Raw genomic sequence first — 19,411 nt, forward strand, 5'->3', positions numbered from 1 at the left:
TTAATATTCAGATGTAGGGAGCCCTTGGCTCAGGCACTGGGCGTTTATCCTTCCCAGCCGGGGTTCTGGGTAATTTCAGGGTTATCCAGCATGAGTGGGGAGTGGGCTACCTCTGGAGAACATATGTTCAAGCAGATAGCCCGCCCCCCTGTTCGCTGCCGCTGGAGGGGGAGGGCAGTGATGACTTCAGGGCGTATGGTCAATGCCTCCCCGAGACCCCTTTAACGGGAACCCTGTTACCGACGCCACAATGGAGGCGGGTGTCACCACCCCACCCCCCAATTTTGTAGATGACTAAAGGATTCCGCCCAAGGCATGCAACCACCAAAGTTGTGACGAATTGCTACGGGAAAGGAGAAACCTGCCAATGCAGGTTCAACAGCGACCTTGACATAGCAGCACCTGCGTGCCTGTGGAAAAAGAAGGTGGTTAATCTGCAATCAAAGAGGATTTTAGGATGCCAGCTCCTCCGGGCTTTATATCATCTGTACTGGTGTAAACGTCAATTGAGGGAGTGGAGGGTGGGGAAGCTCTGAATCCAACGGCTGCTTCCCAGGTATGACTCAAGTTCTATTGTGTGTACTGAATAATCCCTCCTTCTACCTGGCCAGTCCCCCCGGCAACACCTCCCCAGCCGGGATTGGGCAGCTGCTGGAGTAGGTGGAGTCCACAGGTATCCAACCTGGGAAGGCTGTGCCAGACCCAACTGCCAGGATCGGCACCGTGATTCAAAGGGTGCTACTCGCGACCACGTAAAACGCGCACCCCATTTGATGTGGGGAACGTTCATTTCTGAGATTTCTGACAAAATAGAAAGTTTCATGGGCTGTGAAAGTTACAGGGCTGCTGTTGACTAGGAGAGTCACACAGGTTGTGGCAGTCTGTCAAAAATTTGGAATCTAAACTTTAAATCAAAGAAGCCATAGCTTCAGGTCAGTTTATCTTTTGTTTAAATTAGGCATATTCATAGCAGCAGCAGCAGCAACAACAACAGCAACAGCAACAACAAAGGAAAATGCAGCTTTTGCACGTTGAATGATGTTTTAATTATTTTGTTGTTTTCCAGGTCCTTATATGTTCAAACCAACCGATACTGAGAAAACAGTGGTGATTCCAGGCAGTAGCAGTTTCTTCATTGTTCAATATGTGGATAACCAAAATGCTTTAGGAGATGCTACTATGCCTAATAGGGTGCTTTTAAATACAGACATTCCACCTGGGAGGTGGTTCTTGTATGACTTTGGCACTGTAACTAAAAGAAAATGGAAAATTGTTGTTGACATATGTAGATATACAATACAACAGTTTGATGACCTACCACGCCATGCCATTAAATACTTGGATCTTGGGTCAAAGCTGGAATTTAAATTCAGAGTGACTCCAGTTAATGTAGGTAAGACTGCATATATTTCTTGTCTCTCTACTCTAAGTATTCTCTATAAAATGTCTGAAAGTGTTTGAAATCGTATGAAAGCAAACTCTTTATAAATTATAATCCTCTAATAATTTAACTGGAATTCAGCAAAATGTATTTTACATATATTTATATATGCATGACTAATTTTTAAAATGTAATAATAAAAATAATTATGTTGTTGTTCTGTCGTTCAGTCATGTCCGACTCTTCATGACCCGATGGACCAGAGCATGCCAGGCACGCTTATCTTTCACTGCCTCCTGCAGTTTGGCCAAACTCATGCTTGTCGCTTCAAGAACACTGTCCAACCATCTCATCCTCTGTCATCCCCTTCTCCTTGTGCCCTCCATCTTTCCCAACATCAGGGTCTTTTCTAGAGAGTCTTCTCATCATGAGGTGGCCAAAGTACTGGAGCCTCAGCTTCAGGATCTGTCCTTCCAGTGAGCACTCAGGGCTGATTTCTTTAAGGATGGATAAGTTTGATCTGCTTGCAGTCCATGGGACTCTCAAGAGTCTCCTCCAGCACCATAATTCAAAAGCATCAATTCTTCGGCGATCAGCCTTCTTTATGGTCCAGCTCTCACTTCCGTACATTACTACTGGGAAAACCATAGTTTTAACTATACGGACCTTTGTCGGCAAGGTGATGTCTTTGCTTTTTAAGATGCTGTCTAGGTTTGTCATTGCTTTTCTCCCAAGAAGCAGGCGTCTTCTAATTTCGTGACTGCTGTCACCATCTGCAGTGATCATGGAGCCCAAGAAAGTGAAATCTCTCACTGCCTCCATTTCTTCCCCTTCTATTTGTCAGGAGGTGATGGAACCAGTGGCCATGATCTTAGTTTTTTGATGTTGAGCTTCAGACCTTATTTTGTGTTCTCCTCTTTCACCCTCATTAAAAGGTTCTTTAATTCCTCCTCACTTTCTGCCATCAAGGTTGTGTCATTGGCATATCTGAGGTTGTTGATATTTCTTCCGGCAATCCTAATTCCAGTTTGGGATTCATCCAGTCCAGCCTTTCGCATGATGAATTTTGCATATATAATTATAATTATAACCAATATTTGTAAATGCTTAAGAGAAATTCACACACCAATTATCAAACCTTATCTGACTTCCATAATATCTGCAGATGTTGCATGCTGGGGGGGGGGGTTGGTCATTTGTATCCAAAACTATATTCCATTAAAAATCCTTCAAAAAATAAATTAAAAGGCAGACATATTCATAAATATCTAAAAAAGCACCAAACAGAATTATGTGTGCAATAACAAATCTTATATTTTTTCCATCTTTCAAAACATAGCAAGTCCTAGATTTGCATTGGATAACATTTTATATTTCTATATATTAGTTGAATTTTATATATTAGTTGAATTTTATATATTAGTTGAATTTGTTATATCTATTAATTCAGCCAATGAAATAGCAAAGGCCTTCAATCAGGAGGAACACTGCCGAGCACCTTCAGTTAAACTAAATGCTGATGAAGTAATCTCATTCATATAAACTCTTCAGAACAGATCTGTTTATTCATTATGTTTGGCAGAGAGCCAGTTTGGTGTAGTGGTTAAGAGTGGTAGACTTATAATCTGGTGAACCAGGTCTGCATCTCCGCTCCTCCACGTGCAGCTGCTGGGTCATCTTGGGCTAGTCACGCTTCTTTGAAGTCTCTCAGCCCCACTCACCTCACACAGTGTTTGTTGTTTGCTTTGAGACTCCTTCGGGTAGTGATAAAGCGGGATATCAAATCCAAACTCTCCTTCTTCTTCTTCTTCCTCTTCTTCTTCTTCTTCTTCTTCAGATGCTTTATACAAAACCTCAGAACTCGAACGTAATCCGTTCCGGAAGACTGTTCGACTTCCAAAACATTCAAATTCTGAGGTGCAGCTTCCAATTGGTTGCAAGAGCTTCTTGCACTCAAGTGGAAGCTGGACGGACTTTTGAGTTCTGAGAAATATTCGAAAATCGGAACACTTACTTCTGGGTTTTCGGCGTTCAGGAACTAAAACGTTCAGCAACGGAGCCGTTCAAGTTCTAAGGTTTGACTGTACCATGAAGAATGGTACTGAAAAGCCACTGAAAAATCCAAGAGAACTGACAAGGTCACACCTCCCCTCCATATCTGTCTTGGTAAAGGTCACTCCACATGGCATCCAAGGCAGTTTCTGTGCCAGAACCAGGCATGAGACCCAACTGAAATGGAGCTAGAAAATCAGGGCTTGGAGGTAGCCGCCAACCAACCACTTGAACACCTTCCCCTTCATTATGAAGAAAGGTTTAGTTTGGAATGTATATGTCATATAGATTTTGAAACTATTGACTCCCATCCTGCCTACAGATCTTTCATATGGATTTCTCATTTTGACTCAATGTTTTGATGTGCATTTGTACACAGATGTATATGAAATAAGGGTACAATGGAATCAGCCAAAATCCTCCAGTATTTTTCAACCCAACTGCAGTCTCAGAGCGGAGCTTAAGTTTTTCCTCTTGTGTGAGGTTGTTTTACAGAAAAGAAATATTGGAAATAAACATCCTTCTCATTGTTGTTTCCTTCCACAGCGTATAATGTGTTTCACGATAGGCTAATGTACATAGCAATTGGAAGGCCTTCTCTACTGGATGTGAACACAAAAACTTACTTTGATGACAACAATAGCAATTTAATCGATATCACTGTTCATAGTAGATTTTTTGAACAGGTAACATGCCTCTGGCTCTTTTCAGAGTACCTTGATAAAGTACACACAGGTTTAATGTGCATTCAGACTAAAAAAAACTGTGTTATCAGTCTTCTCCCCGTGTTTTTGTACAAATTCTTCTCATGTCATTTTTGTTGCTTACTTCCCAGTTCCCAAGCCACACTGTGCATGGGCCTGCAATCCCCCTGCCCACAAGCACAAGCACAAGCACATTTTAAAAGCAATAAAACATTAATCAGCCAAAAGCTTGAGAAACGCTTTCACCTGACACCTAAAGATATGCATTGAAGGCACCAGGCAAGCCTCCCTAGGGGTAGCATTCCACAAATGGGGAGCTACCGCAGAAAAGGCCTGCTTTTGTGATACCACCCTCCAGACATCTTATACAGAAGGCACATGCAGAAGGGCCTCAGGTTAAAATTGCTGGGTCCTGGTTGGTTTATATAGGGCGAGCCTGTCCTTGAGGTATTACAGTCCTGAGCCATTTAAGGCTTCATAGGTCAAAACAGCACTTGGAATTTGGCCCGGAAACTAATTGGCAACACCTAGAACAGGTTAGATCCTGAACACAAAAACTAGTCACTCATAGTGTTACACTCCTTTTGTGATTCAGCTTCAGTTTATTTTATCATCCAGTTTATCACAGACACAGCTAGACTTACTGAAAGCAATGGGATGCAAGTTATTCATGACTACAGTGTGACCGTGTCTTACACAGGCGTTCAGTTCAAAGCATTCTGGATATCTGCAAAAATGTGTATACTCAAATCATTGGAACTGGACCCCTTCATGAGCATCCTGGGGCTCCAGAAGCTCTGAAGTGGCCTTGCGAGATCTCATAGGTCCATCCAAGTTCTCTCAAAATCACCCAGGAGCATCCAAGACCTGTCACACAGAGAGGCAAAGCAAGGCAGAGATAGCTTAAAAGCTACTGTAGTTCTATTGTTATGAATGGGGCCCAGTCCCAGCTACCTTTACCTGATGTATGACCCTTGTCTTGGTATGGATATATTCTTTATCATAGGCTTGTTTTGGAGTATTAAATTAATAATATTTAAAATGTTCCTGCAGGAGAGGCCTTTGTCATATGAGAATTCTTAAAACTATTCCAATGGAAGACAGAATTTGGATTTCTTCTAGTACATAAAATTCACACATGCTGTGCTGGTGAAATGAATGCAAATGCCTTACGTCAACAGCCATACTTGCATGGATAAGGCTCTATGGTTGGGGTCAGCAAACTTTTCTACCAGCGGGCCAGCTCACTGTCTCTTAAATCTTCTGGTGGGCTGGACCACGCACACACACATACATGCAAGCACGCACGCACACACCAGTGGGGGGGCTTCTTTCCCCCAGCCCCTCTTCCTGATATCCATCCTATCTCCTCTGGCGGTGGTTGGGAATCGGCGGTGGCAGCTCCTGTTTCTGGGAGAGCTTTCCTGGGTGCAAGGTGGAGGCCAGCAGGCACGCCAAGCTCCGGCCGAAGCCCCGTGATGCACCTGCGGGGCCTCTCTTTCCATGGCCGCATCGCTGGCCAATACGAAGCCTTGCCACCCATGCGCTGAGGAAACCCAGCGCGGCTTCGGATTGGCCAGCATCGCTGCCCACCCAGAGGTGTCTGTGGCTTTGGATTGCCTGTGGGAGCTTCCTGAAGCCAACCCAAAGCCGCCCGTGCGCCCATCGCAGAAGTCAGTCCCTGCGCCAGTTTAGCACAGGGACTGACCGGACGGGCGCAGAGTCCACGGGCCGGATTAAAGAGCCCCTCGGGCCTTATCCAGCCCACGAGTCTTAGTTTGCCTACCCCTGCTCTATGGAGTCAGCTACATTAGCTGAAAAACAGCACTTTGAATGCATTATAAACATGCAACACCAGATGGTGCTGGAGAAAAAACAAACAAAATACTTTGCAATTTTCCATATTTTTGTTTACTTTTGTTATAACGATTTGATTTCTGACTTATTTATAGTGGGTTTCCCCCCTGTGTATAGATCCATACTATGATGGGAAGCTAATTATATTAATCTATGTTGGAGACCAATTCATGTTATGCTTTTTCATAAACATCCCTAGGGTAAAACCACCATATCTGTGATTATCGCATCGGGATCTCTCCGATGTGAAGTGACAACTATTGTCTTAATGCTGAAGAGTGCTTGCTCCTATCTTAAATCAATGCACTATGTTCTATCTGCTAAAACCTCTCCTTCGGACTGGCTAGTTGAGGATGTCAGCGCTGAACCAAATGGCTCAGCGATTGCCAGACTTTTAAAGCAGCTACCGGTAAGGATCCTAAATCCTATATGTTAGTTTAGAAATTTTTCCTGCCCTTTCTTAAATGTTCTGAAGAGGGGAAGGGCACAGATATACCCATTGTTCTATGAAGCCCCGGGATACACTGTTCCAAAGCCACACCCAGACACAAGACTCCTGAGTTGGATGGATTTAAGAGTGGCCTTTGAAACAGAGAGCAATCCTGAGGACATGGCTACACTCTCTGGCATCTGTGTCAGTGAAGCAGACAGGTAAAAGCTAAGTTTTCTTCTAATAGAAGGCAGGGTCAACATTTCCAACTGTCTTTTTTAAAAAATCAATTTTTAAATGTTTCATTAATAACAATCCAATGGAGGATTATCACATTAATAACATGCCAAATCATGCCAAATCACAATACAATCTAAAGAGCCAATTAAACAGTTCCGAATTAAATACTTCTGGATGACTTCCCATGTTCTGGCTATCAGGAGTTAATGTTATTCCTTGATCCTGCGCCAATTCTCTTAATTAGTCCAAGTTCCACAATTCCGATCTTAATCCTTCGTTCTAGCAGTTACAGGTAGGTAGCTGTGTTCGTCTGCCATAGTCAAAACAAAATAAAAATTAAAAAATTCCTTCCAGTAGCACCTTAGAGACCAACTAAGTTTGTTCACTAAGTAAGTCACTGATGTAATGACTTTCGATCGTGTTTAATAAATCCAAATCCATTAACACGCAGAGGGAATTTGTATTCTATAGCTGTGTGAAATGTTGGACAGTGTTTTCGAAGCGACTGGCATGAGTTTGGCCAAACTGCGGGAGGCAATGGAGGATGGGGTGCCTGGCGTGCTCTGGTCCATGGGGTCACGAAGAGTCGGACACGACTGAATGACTGAACAACAACAGCAGCTATGTGAAATATTTCTATACCTTCTTTTCCTTCATGTTGTAATCTGTCAATTTTCTTCAACATTGCCCTTCCTTCAAAAACTCATGTGCAGGTACACCACAGCTCCATTTTGCCTCTCTGAAACTGGAAGCAATCCAGTGTCCGGCCACAACTTCTGGTTAACTTCCAGTGTTTATCTCCTTGTTTCTTCTAACAAGCAGGCATCTCACCAAAACCGTAATAAATCAGAACTTGAGCTCTCTTTAGTTGGCAATCATCCCAGTATTTCATACAGGCTATTCTTTCAAGCACTCCAAAAAGAAAATTATAAGTTCTTGCATTCCCTATATAGTTGTAATCCATGAGTAATTTCATTCCATTAATAATTGATTCTTTTTCAGTGAATGCTTGCCGATTCATAACACAGCAAAAATAATGTAAAAAAGAACAAAGGCTCCCCTTCACTTACGTAGCATTCCAGTTACCATAATGAGAGTCCTCTCCAGATCAAAACCTTGGCACTCGGTGGCTGATTCACTTCGCAGGTTATTTTTCTCTTTATTCCAAAACACGTCTGTTTCTAAAATCCAAATTCAGATACATCTTAAAAGAAGCAGAGATACCTCCGCTCTTGGCGACTGCATTGGGGGGTTTCCAATACATGCAGTGCTATGCCCTCTGCATCCCTGCCCACACATTCCGTCAGAGCAAGAAACGGTTATCTGACGATCCGCGAGAGGAATCTCTCCCCCCCCCGACCCTGGGGGGAGGGGGCTTGCAAGGATAACTATTTCCTAATTATCCTTAATTAACTGCATGGCTGGCATCTGCTACCATGGGACCGGCAGTTCACCATGGCGGCTGCACCAGTAGTCCAACATTTCCAACTGTCTAGGAAACTGGAAGTGGACTGCCTTCTACAAAAGAGCTTCATTACATCTGGGCTCCAGAGGTCTTCTCGGGATATTTGAATCAGAAGCCCTTTTATTTCCCTTTCCCCCTTTCTTTTCCTACTCTTTTATTATTTTCATCTTCATATTTCTTTTTCCTGCCTTCCTTTGGTCTTGCTTCTGGTGTTGTTGTTTTTATGTCCTCTGCTCTGGGTCAATGAGGAGGTTGTATGCACATGAAGCTGGTGGCTGGCTGGTGAAGGACCCTGTGTGAGAGGCAGGGAAGGGAAGGTCTCCTAGGGTGGGAGGCTGGAAGAAGGGAATCTCCCAGGTGAGAACTGGGAAGAACCACCCCCTTATGTATCTGGGGTATCTGAAGAAGTGTGCATGCACACGAAAGCTCATACCAAGAACAAACTTAGTTGGTCTTTAAGGTGCTACTGGAAGGAATTTTTTTATTTTTTATTTTGTTTCGACTACGGCAGACCAACACAACTACCTACCTGTAACACCCCCTTATGTGTGAGACACGGATTCAGATCTACCTTTGAGAGAGGATTGCATTTCTCTCTCATTCTCTTTCTGTCTTCATTTAGATTAGTTTGTTTTTTAAATTTGTTCTTTTATTTGTATTAATAAAGCCTTAATAAAATTTTGTCTTTTTTAAAAAAAAAAAAAAAGAAATATGTCGTGCTGGTAATAAGTGTATGAATACAGAGTTGGGGAGATGACACAAAGGGGAAGCTGGTCTTATAATTTCCCCATTCATATAGTTTCCCCATTTTTTCATTTACAAAGATTATCACACAAATAAATTTATACAACCAATTAGAAAACATCAAATCATTCACCCCCCCCCCCTTTCTGTGCTTACTTATGTTTTATCTTTTATCACTGCATATCCAATTCATATCTATTTACTATTCATCCTTTGTATCTTGTTTAAATAATTTTGACTGCACGTTTTTATGTCAGTCCTGCTAATGATTTAAGTTGTTTGCAAAAATTCTTCATATAATCAATAAATTTTCCCCATTAAAATGTGTTGTTTTTCGTACAGGTGAACTACAGACCACCATCTGTTTTGGGAATTGCTGTTCCACTCACAGAAAACTTCTATAATGCTGACCCCAGCAAACCTAAACTGAGGGATTATTTTACAAATTCAAAAGTAAGTCTTCCTAGCTACTCCTGTAAGAGCTTTGAGAATGCATTTTTTAAAATTGCTATTTATTTTGCACTCCGTGCTGTTGCATGTTCTTTACATACACATACACACATTAAGAAAAGAGATTTCTAATAAAGAGGAGAATATTGAAATTCAACTTCCAGATGAGCATTTCTATAGAATTTGCCCCAGAACTCAGGCGTCCTGCTTGCACATACTACAGACGCAACATATGTCTGCCTCCCACTATAAATAGCTGGTTTTCGCATATTATTCTAAGAAAAATAACCTGAAAACTTGGGCTCTAATCCTTATGTTTTAACTTTATGGCCACCTCATGGCCACCTCATATCACCTGCCAAACCTTTGCAGTAATAGGATAGATCAGGATCAGAAAATTGCCCAACTACTTTCCGCACAATCAAGGTAAATACAGTGGTACCTCGACTTATGAGCATCCTGACTTGCATATTTTTCAACTTCCATATCAGTTCCAGAAGCAAAAAAATGGCCGCTGCTTCCGAATTTTTCGAGTTATGAAGGGAAAGCGGCAGCATGATACCTCGACTTACGAGGTTTTCAATGCGGTTTTTTCGACTTGCGTTTTTTTTTACCGTTCCAAGATAGCGCCTTCAACTTACGAAGATTTAGACTTACGAGGGCGCCTTCGGAACGGATTATCTTCGTAAGTTGAGGTACCACTGTATACTTTAGGACAAAACAAAGTAAAAAATAAAAAAATCATTCCAGTAGCACCTTAGAGAACAACTAAGTTTGTTCTTGGTATGAGCTTTCGTGTGCATGCACACTTCTTCCAGATACTTTAGATACTTTAGGAGTAATGGAAACAATTTGAAGCACCCAGAGCAGTCAATATGAGCATTTCCCTTTTTTGCCCTAGGTGAACTCTACTGCCCCACCCCATTTTACAATCCTCCATGTTTTCCTGTTCTATCAACAGGAGGCAGTAGAGGATGGCATGCATAGCTCCTTTTGCACTATTCCATATATTCAGGATAATGATATTTTACATCTGAGAAAAGACTCTCAAAGTCCACAGTATCAAGGCTGCTTGAGAATATGAAGAGAGTAGAGAAGGGAAAGGCTGAAAAACAGGCAGAGAACTTCATCTGTAAAATCATTCGCCCAGGAACCCCAATGTCCATTCAGCTCATTTGTCTCTTGCTCAAGAGAAAGCTTCTCTTCTACCCAAGTACATATCATGCTTCCTGTTCACTAACGAACCAGAGTTATTCATAGTTCTCTTTGCCCTGACTTTCCCTTTCCTTCTGAAAAACCCTTTTCCAACAAATTTGAACGTGCAGGCAGTGGCGTAGGAAGGGCGGGGCATAAGGGGAGGGTGGTGACACTTCCTGGCCCCTCCCACGGTGAGCCGGTGAGTGAGCGGCGGGTTGTGGGGCTGCCCAACTCGCCACTTGCTCGCCGGCTCGCAGCAGCGCCGGCCGGATACATCCGGCCCGAGTTGCTCCCGCAGTGAGCCGGCAAGCGAGCAGCGGGACGTGGGGCTGCCCGCCCCGCTGCTCGCTTGCCAGTTCGCAGCAGTGCCGGCCGGATACATCTGGCCAGAGCTGCTCCCGTGGCGCGCCGGCAAGCGGCGGGTCGTGGGGCTGCCTAACCCGCCACTCACTCGTATGCTGCTCTGGTTTGCCAAAAGCGGCTTTGTCATGCTGGTCACATGACCTGGAAGCTGTCTGCAGACAAACACAGGCTCCCTCGGCCAGTAAAGCGAGATGAGTGCCACAGCTCCAGAGTCGTCCGTGACTGGACCTAACGGTCCTTTGCCTTTACTATCCCTTCTTTGCCATCAAAGATCTCTGAATGAGGAGAAGGACTCAGATCTATCCAGTTTACATATGTTTTCCACAGAAATCTGGACGGTACAAGCAATGTGCTGGCAAGTCAACGCGCTCTGAATGTGGATGTACAGAAAATATGAAGCTGTCATTTTCTGTTGCCTTTTCTGATTGCAAGGAGAAGGTAAGGGCTATGTGCAGTTTTTTGTTTGTTATTCTGAGGAGTTATATAGTATCCTGGAACCATTACATCCAGTATGTAAAGTATATAAAAATAACAGTACATTAAGAAGCCTAAGAAGATAAAAAATACTCTTAGCTAGTACTGAGAAGATGACAGTGTTGTGGCAGGCAAATATCTCTGGGGAGAGAATTCTGCAAATGGGAAGAAGAAGAAGAAGAAGAGGAGGAGGAGGAGGAGTAGTTTGGATTTGATATCCTGCTTTATCACTACCCTAAGGAGTCTTAATGAAAAATACAAAATCATCTTCCTGGTGTTTCTGTTGTATGTAGTGTTCTACCAACGAGGATTCTAATATTTTATTGCGGATTCGTGAGTGATGTTCATTTATGCGTAGTTTTATCGGTCTGGTACTCTTACCTATGTACAGCTTCTTGCACGGACACATCCATACATATACACAGTTCTTAGTGTTGCAATTACTAAAATGTTCAATCCGGAACTTAAAACCAGTCTGTTCATTGACGAATTCCTTTACTTGAAGTGCATATTTACAGATATTGCAATTTCCACATCTGTAATGCCCCATTATTGTTTCTGTTGAGTATGTGGTCAGATCAGATTTGACCAATTAGTCCTGTAAAGATTTAGTTCTTTTTAATCCAAATAATGGTGATGATTATTGTGTTGTACATATCCCTGTGAGTTTGAGTTTGTAATCTCTGTTTGAGTTTGTAATCTCTGTTTGAATATATGTATTTGAATGGATTAGTTTTTGTCATAATTTACTATTGATTTGCAAGTAGGGACTATTCCCACTATTGAAACTTTATTGGCCAGAGTTCTTGGTGTGTTTTTTTCTTGGTGCATTTAATAACAAGAACTCCAATTTATTTAATGTTTGGCATTATTTTAATGTCAGTAATTTCTATATATCTTTCATTGCCAGGCCCTGCGAATGAAATTCCCAGTATCAAGGCTTCCTCTCTATTTCACCATTGAGGATGAGGGTCGCTCTGTAAATCTGACAGCTCCTTATTTTATCACAATCACAGAAGTCAACAACAGAACGAACTGGAAAGTTTCGGGTAGGAAGCGGAAGAATCTTGGGATTCATCAGTATCTTTCATATTGGAGAGGTTCTGTTGGAAATACTTGTCACCAGGGGCGTCTTACTCATAGAGGCAAGTGGCGCAGGGTGGCAAGTTCTGGACGGCGCCAGGGAAGAGGCAGAGGCTGGACGCGGCGCCTCCTGGCATCAGCTTGTCGTCCTTGTCCACCTCCGCCTCCATCTGCCATGGCCACCATGGCACAAAGCGGCCAGCTAAGCCAGGAGGTGCCGCATCCAGCCTCCGCCTGTTCCCCACCAGAGGAGCTGCCCTCCAGCCTCTGCCCACCTCCTCCAGCCCCACCAGCAGTGCCATCCTCCCTAAAAAATGGGGGGAATGGGGAGGGAGCTTTGCACCACGGTGTCGGATATGCTTAAGATGACCCTGCTTGTCATCAATTTATTTTCAGGCTCTTTCTTGCCCTGTAGTAGGTGTGAGGAACCTTTGGTCCCCCGTATATTGCTGAATTCCCATCATCTCTATCCATTGACCATGCCTGATGGGGCTGTTGCAAGTTCTAGTTCAGGGAGGACTTGATGTGGAAAGATGTGAATCTAGTCCAATTCTTTCTACATGCAAAACCTATTATACCCACAGACCCTTAAGGTCTGAAACAAGCATAACACAACCCATGGGTACTGAACAGGCTGCTGAAGTGTACACCCCTTCCCCTAGCTGTTCCTCCTCCTCTACTTCTCCTGCTAGCGTTTAACATGATTAATATTTATGGTGGCACTTTGGCTATAACAAAGAATAGTTAAGGTTAACCAACATGTCATATTAATGTTTGCCCACACCCCTCCTTTTTCACCCACTCACGATAATTAATCACTGTTAGTGCTTTTTTCTGGGGGGATGCAGAGGTAGGCATAACCCTAAACATTTTGTGAATCTAAGTTTGGCCTCATTGAGGGGCAGTATTTCAATATGAGTAGAAAAATGAGAGTACCCCTAAACTTTTTTTTAGAAAAAAAGCACTGCTGTTCGTTAACCTCTGGAAAGCTGTTGTAGAAGAGCCTGTGCAGCTCTAATACAGCATGCTGTGATTCTGATACCTTTCTTACTCTTACATTTCATGAGAAATAGATCTGGCTATTCATTTGTCTTCAACTCCAACTGAAATGTAAAAAAGAATGAAGTCTGCGACTGTTTTAACTGTTTTTTTCAGGTACCAATAAAACATCAAGTACGTTAAAAATGAAAAAATATTTGGAGCACAGACTCAATACTGAACTATATAATCCAGATGGCCTATCTATAACGATAACTGTAAGTGCCAGAGAAAATACATACAGTGGTACCTTGGGTTACAAACACTTCGGGTTACAGAGTCCGCTAATCCAGAAGGAGTACCTCGGTTAAGAACTTTACCTCAGGATGAGAACAAAAATTGTGCACTGGTGGCGTGGCGGCAGTGGGTGGTCCCATTAGCTAAAGTGGCACCTCAGGTTAAGAACGGTTTCAGGTTAAGAACGGACCTCAGGAACGAATTAAGTTCGTAACCAGAGGTACCACTGTACTGTGAACAAAAAGACCAAACCTTAAACCCAAACTCTTCTTACCTTAAACTCTGCGTACAAGGGTGGTCCAACTTTTCAAACAAAGTGGGTTGCAAGAGTACTCATACCCTTTCAAAGTGCCCCAATTTTCTTGGATCATCCCGGAATTTGAATAAGCCATCCCAGCTTCTGATTTGATGCCAGAATGTCCCATTTACCCCCTCCAGCGCCACTGCTGACCCTGGGGAGGAGGATGCATCAGTGCTTGCAGTGATGCTGCACTCTTGCACGAGTCAGCATGGCACCAAAAGACACATGTCCTGATTTTCATCAGAGGACGGGTCTGTTCTACGTGGTACGGCACATTATTTCTGTGAAACATTTCAACTGAACATGAACACTTTATATTTTAGTTATTGGTTATGACATTTAAGAGAATTGATTTTTTTTTAATGGAGTAGCAATATTGAGGCAATATTGAACCATATGCCACGCTGCCGTTCAGCCAGCCATATCTGTATTCTGTTCAGGTCATACAAAACACTTATTTTCTGTCAGCAACCAGATCCCATTAATAGCCAAGGATTAAAATTTTAATTAAAAAATGAAAACAAATGTTACTGCATATTAGTAACAACTTTTCCCCCTTTCCAACAGGGATCTGAGCTTTTCCATTTCAGGGTATCAACTATTCCTGGAGTCTCCTTTTGTAACTTATTTGACGAATTTCAGGTATTGTCATTAGCTCTTTTTTAAAAACAACAACACACAAATTACACCACACTATAGAATGAATTAACAAACATAAAATAGTATACGAGATTGTACAAAATGTTCCCACATATTTAGCCCTTACTTCAGCACATTCCCAGTGAACAGCAGGAATTAGCGGGTGCAAGGGGGACTGGACTGGAGATGGACACTTTAGGGAAACACACAGAAGTGGCAGCTAAAGCAGACTGGAGCATTTATATTGTATATATATAGCCTCATACAGGGTGAGTCTTTTAAAAGAGGCCCCGTGGAACATGTGTACTCTACATCCACAGGGCGTCTTTAAAGGACTCACCCTGTATATATGAATGACTTTCTGGATGCCAAGGCCCAGGTTTGCGGCAAGTACTCTTTAGTGAGAGAAGCCCAGCAGATATTTAAATAGCACAACTGTGACTTCAGTCATTAATTAAAAACACTGCAAGACAGGAGTAGCCTCTTATCTCACAAAGCAATGGCTTTGAATGATGCCTGAAAATTTTGTTCTGTCACTTCTGATGTACAAGCTCTAGAAACTTAATGGGGGGGGTTAATTAAAGTTCAGAGTCTGGGCCATGTGCTGGCTCTGGCACAGCAATATGCCCCCTGCCTGCTTGGCAGGCCTGCCAGTGCCAAACATATCACCATGGAAAGGCTGCCACCTCAAACAACAGCTGTTAAGAGTCACTTGGATAATCTGGGCCAGGTTAACTTTCTGCTCCAGCCTTTCCAGTTTAATGCCTTCCAGGTGATTTTGGACTGCACATGGCTAATGGGGATGGGAGTCCCAAATGTCTGGGAAGGCTAGTAGCACCTCTCCAATATTTCAGGGAGAGTTCCTTCCTAGCCATGCTACCCCAAATCTTTCTGAAGTAGAAATACTAGTAGGAACTGAACCTTTGGCCTTTTGTAAGCAAAACGTGCTTAACCACTGAACTGTGAGCCTTCCCTCATAGAATCAGAATGTCTGAGATTACAACAAAAAACCTATGCTTAACATAGAGAGCCATACTTTCTTAGCCCATACTTTTCTGGGTATTTTATTTTATGAGGTACAATATAGTGCAGTATCTTGCAGCAAACCACATGCAATGCTTACCAAATTGGTTTCCCTATAAACTCAGATGTCTGCTTCTATTCCCCCACCACTTAGATTTGCATATGCCAGCTTTCACTATCACTCTTAGACCAGTTTCATTATCTTGTTGTCAACAGCTGCACAATATTCAGTCTTTGAAGGAAAGTGGCTGTTGGAATTACAATATTTTCTGTTGCAGATTTATATTGACGATTCTCCACTGGCATTCCCAGGAAACTCTCTTATCGGTTCAATGACAGCTATAGTAATTGGAGGCATTATTTTTGCGGCATTTCTTCTGTATGTATTTGAAATTGACATATGGAACTTCTTAAAAATGAAACTAAGAAGAAATAAAGTGGCATCAAAACCCGCACCCAAGAGAGATTCAGTAAATTCTGGTGATTCTGCAGGAACTAGTTGACTGGCAATAGTAATAACGTTATAATAATGTGTTGGTTTTTAAAGTTGCTGTAAGAACCCCCTGTTGCTTTTTTCAGGACCACAAATGTTAACAGTCTTTTTTTAAACGAACATATGTACAACTATTTCATATTTAGCTGTAGTCTTTCTGTTTAGGTAAAATATTTTTAAAAAGATGTGAGGAATTTTCTCTTGTTGTTCCTTAGGATGAAACACATTTAGTCGCTGCTTGTCATGAATTTTATTGAACTTTATTGGGCAATACCCCCCCCCAAATGTCACTGAAGCAATATACAATAAAATAGTTCATATATTTAAAATACACTGCATTGCTAAATGTGTCTATTTGTGCCTCTGTTTATTTTATGTACCGGTTATTTCTTGATTAAAGGCTCCGTACCAAGGCAGCAAACAACTTGCAATGATTTTTCACAAATTGGGGGGGGGGGGGGCTAGTGCACTTGTTTTAAATCTTATTGGAAACATGTTTTTAAAAACTCTTTTTTGACATTACAAGAATTGGAAACCTAAAGGAGGATGTAGATTTTGTAAAATAACAACAATTTTGAAATAATTTAAAGACGCCTGAAGGAATATGCTGTTACATAGAAGCTTGGTTCTCCTTCATACTGGAAGCAAACAACCCATGGCTACTGAGTACCTCTTCAGTCTTCATTTGGGTATTGAAGAGGTGCTTCCTCCCCCTCTTCTCAATGTACGTATGTGTGCAAACCTTGGAATTCCCCCAACCTTATTATTACTGTATTATTAATTAATTAATTAATTAATTATACACTCTTGGCAGCTTCCAACAAAATATTAAAAATACATTAAAACATCAGTCATTAAAAACTTTCCTAAGATAAAACTTTTATTCTGCATTATCACCATTAATAGTATGGTATTTCTGCAATACAATTTTATCCACTGGATCATGGTCATCAAAAGTTAAAATCCAAAGCCCCTCTTTTTACCAGATTGTCTGTCTGTAATTATTTCAATTGTGTCGATTTTTCCATATTCCGAGTAGTAGTCTCTAAGGTGATGTTCCTCAGTATCTTCTTTAATTCCACCAACAAACATTTTTTTTCACAGTAACATGAGCTCCAGGTTTTCCAGATTCCTCCCTGGCTACAGCAATTTTTTGCTCAACCACTGTTCCATCAATGGAATGAGGTCTGGCAGCCAATTGCTGCACCAACTTCAGCCATGGAAGAGAATGTGACAAAACCAAACTCTCGTTTGCTTGCAGGGTCTCTCATAACCACACAATCCGTTTACTTTCCCCATTGTTCATAGCAGTTTCTCAAACTTTCTTCTGTTGTTTTGAAGCTTAAGCCACCAATGAATAGTTTGGGGAACTTCGCGGCTAACGACTCTTGCTATTACTGTACTTCCCTTATCTTTCTCAGTGGGCATATTCTGACTCCATTCCCATTGGCACTTGGTTATGCTATTAAGAGGGAGATATTCTATGAAAGGATAATCGAAGTAGAAGATTCTGCGAGACCAAACAGGTTACTTACAAAATCAGGCTCTGTACATACCGGTAGTTTAGGGCGGAACACAAAGCCAAATACGACCATCTAGTGGCATATATAAAAGCAGCAGACTTCAAAAATGGTTTTAGATAGAATATTATTACAGTGGTGCCTCGCTAGACGAAAATAATTCGTTCTGCGAGTGTCTTTGTAGAGCGAATTATTCGTCTAGCGAAGCACCAATGCAAACCGCTAGTTTTCGTGACGGAAAAAAAAATTTTTTTTTTCGTCTTGCGAGGCAGCCCCATTGACTTTTTCGTCTTGCGGGGCAGCCTTCCGCTAGCGAATGCCGTTCGTCTAGCGAGTTTTTAGTCTAGCGAGGCATTCGTCTAGCGGGGCACCACTGTATAATAATTACTCTTTATTGAACGTTAGTTGCTCTGTACCTTAAAAAAAGTTTCTGAGAGATTTACAAGATAAAATACTGCAGAAAGAAACAATTAAAATGAGAACAGTAGGCCTGGTGAAATTAATGAGCATCGCGGAGTTAGGTTTGTTAACTTAAATAGCTCTACTCTGAGTAAAACTTAGTTGAGTAAAACCTAGTCTGAGTAAAACTTACCACCCCTAAAATGTTTGCCCAATAACACTGAAAATAAAATTGTCAGTATCATCATGCCATTACAGTATACAAAAGTGCAGTACAACAACACTTGGAATGCTGTTTACAATTCCAGCACCACACTACAAAAAGGATAATGTGGAGTTGGAGAAGATTGAGAGAAAGGCAACCAACATGACAAAAAGCTTTTTAGTTTAGAGAATAAGGCAACTAAAAGGGGACATGATAAAAGTATGTATGGATTGAGGAATGTGTTTTGCTTCCTCTTTCATAGCGTTAGGATTCATGGAGGTGAACACTGGAAGATTCAGGTCAGACAAAAGGGAGCATTTCTTAACACAATACATAATGAAACTATGGAATACCCTCCCACAAGACACTGTAACATCTTGGACGGCTCTAAAAGAGTATTGGGCAAATTAATGGAGGGTATGGCTGTCAATAGCTACTAGTCATGATGGCTGTGTTCTGCCTCCAATATTAGGTGGGAATCTGAGTCACAGTGGGAAGCTCTTTTTTTGCAATGATTTTTATTAAATTTTCACATAGACATATTATTTACACATCTGATTATTACGTATAGATACAGGCAGAGAGTGCTCTTTTTGGCAGTATGAATGCTGCCCTCTAGTGTCCCTCACCTAAGTAATTTTTGCACAGCCGGTTTTTATGTAACTTTTTTGTTGATAGAGCTTGGCATAGGCAGGAGAGGAATTCTCTTCTCCTGAAGTGCAGAAAATATTGTGCTTTGCTGCCACAAAGTGTCTGAAGTACAGAACAGCAATGCTGAGGAGCACACACACATCCACACACCTGTTCAGCTAGCTGGGATTGTGAATGCATTGAAATCTGTGTCACCTGTGCTCTCCAAAAACTCTTTTTGTCCTAGTCACTTAAATTAGAGTTTTACAACAAACAGTGGGGCGTCTGGGTCTCCCTTCATTAAGAGGGTGTTGGGGGTAGGCTACTGGTAGTGGCGTAGGAAAGGGGTGTGGGCCATCCTGGGTGTCATTCCTGATGCAGGTGACAAAATGCCGGCTGAACTCTTTTTGACACTGTCTCCTTCGAGGTGAGGGATGCGCATCAACAACCTCAGATATGCTGATGACACAGCCTTGATGGCAGAAA

At 42.0% G+C, this 19,411-nt stretch overlaps 1 protein-coding gene and 1 pseudogene across 1 annotated transcript in view; one reads left to right on the forward strand and one right to left on the reverse strand.

The window, feature by feature from the left end:
- Positions 1-16,254, forward strand: part of CATSPERB (cation channel sperm associated auxiliary subunit beta) — a 52,086-nt gene extending 35,832 nt beyond the window's left edge. Inside the window, exons 16-24 of the mRNA XM_033173453.1 lie at positions 1,067-1,393; positions 3,980-4,119; positions 6,194-6,403; positions 9,216-9,326; positions 11,211-11,321; positions 12,268-12,462; positions 13,598-13,696; positions 14,584-14,658; positions 15,957-16,254. Of these exons, the coding sequence (XP_033029344.1) occupies positions 1,067-1,393; positions 3,980-4,119; positions 6,194-6,403; positions 9,216-9,326; positions 11,211-11,321; positions 12,268-12,462; positions 13,598-13,696; positions 14,584-14,658; positions 15,957-16,181 (1,493 nt within the window). The 3' untranslated portion in view covers positions 16,182-16,254. The remainder of the gene's footprint in view (positions 1-1,066; positions 1,394-3,979; positions 4,120-6,193; positions 6,404-9,215; positions 9,327-11,210; positions 11,322-12,267; positions 12,463-13,597; positions 13,697-14,583; positions 14,659-15,956) is intronic.
- Positions 16,255-17,051: 797 nt separating this feature from the next.
- On the reverse strand, positions 17,052-17,766 carry LOC117060884 (annotated as a pseudogene).
- Between the last annotated feature and the right edge of the window lie 1,645 nt (positions 17,767-19,411).

The sequence above is a fragment of the Lacerta agilis genome, chromosome 1 (genome assembly GCF_009819535.1).
Source record: "Lacerta agilis isolate rLacAgi1 chromosome 1, rLacAgi1.pri, whole genome shotgun sequence".
Taxonomy (NCBI): domain Eukaryota; kingdom Metazoa; phylum Chordata; class Lepidosauria; order Squamata; family Lacertidae; genus Lacerta; species Lacerta agilis.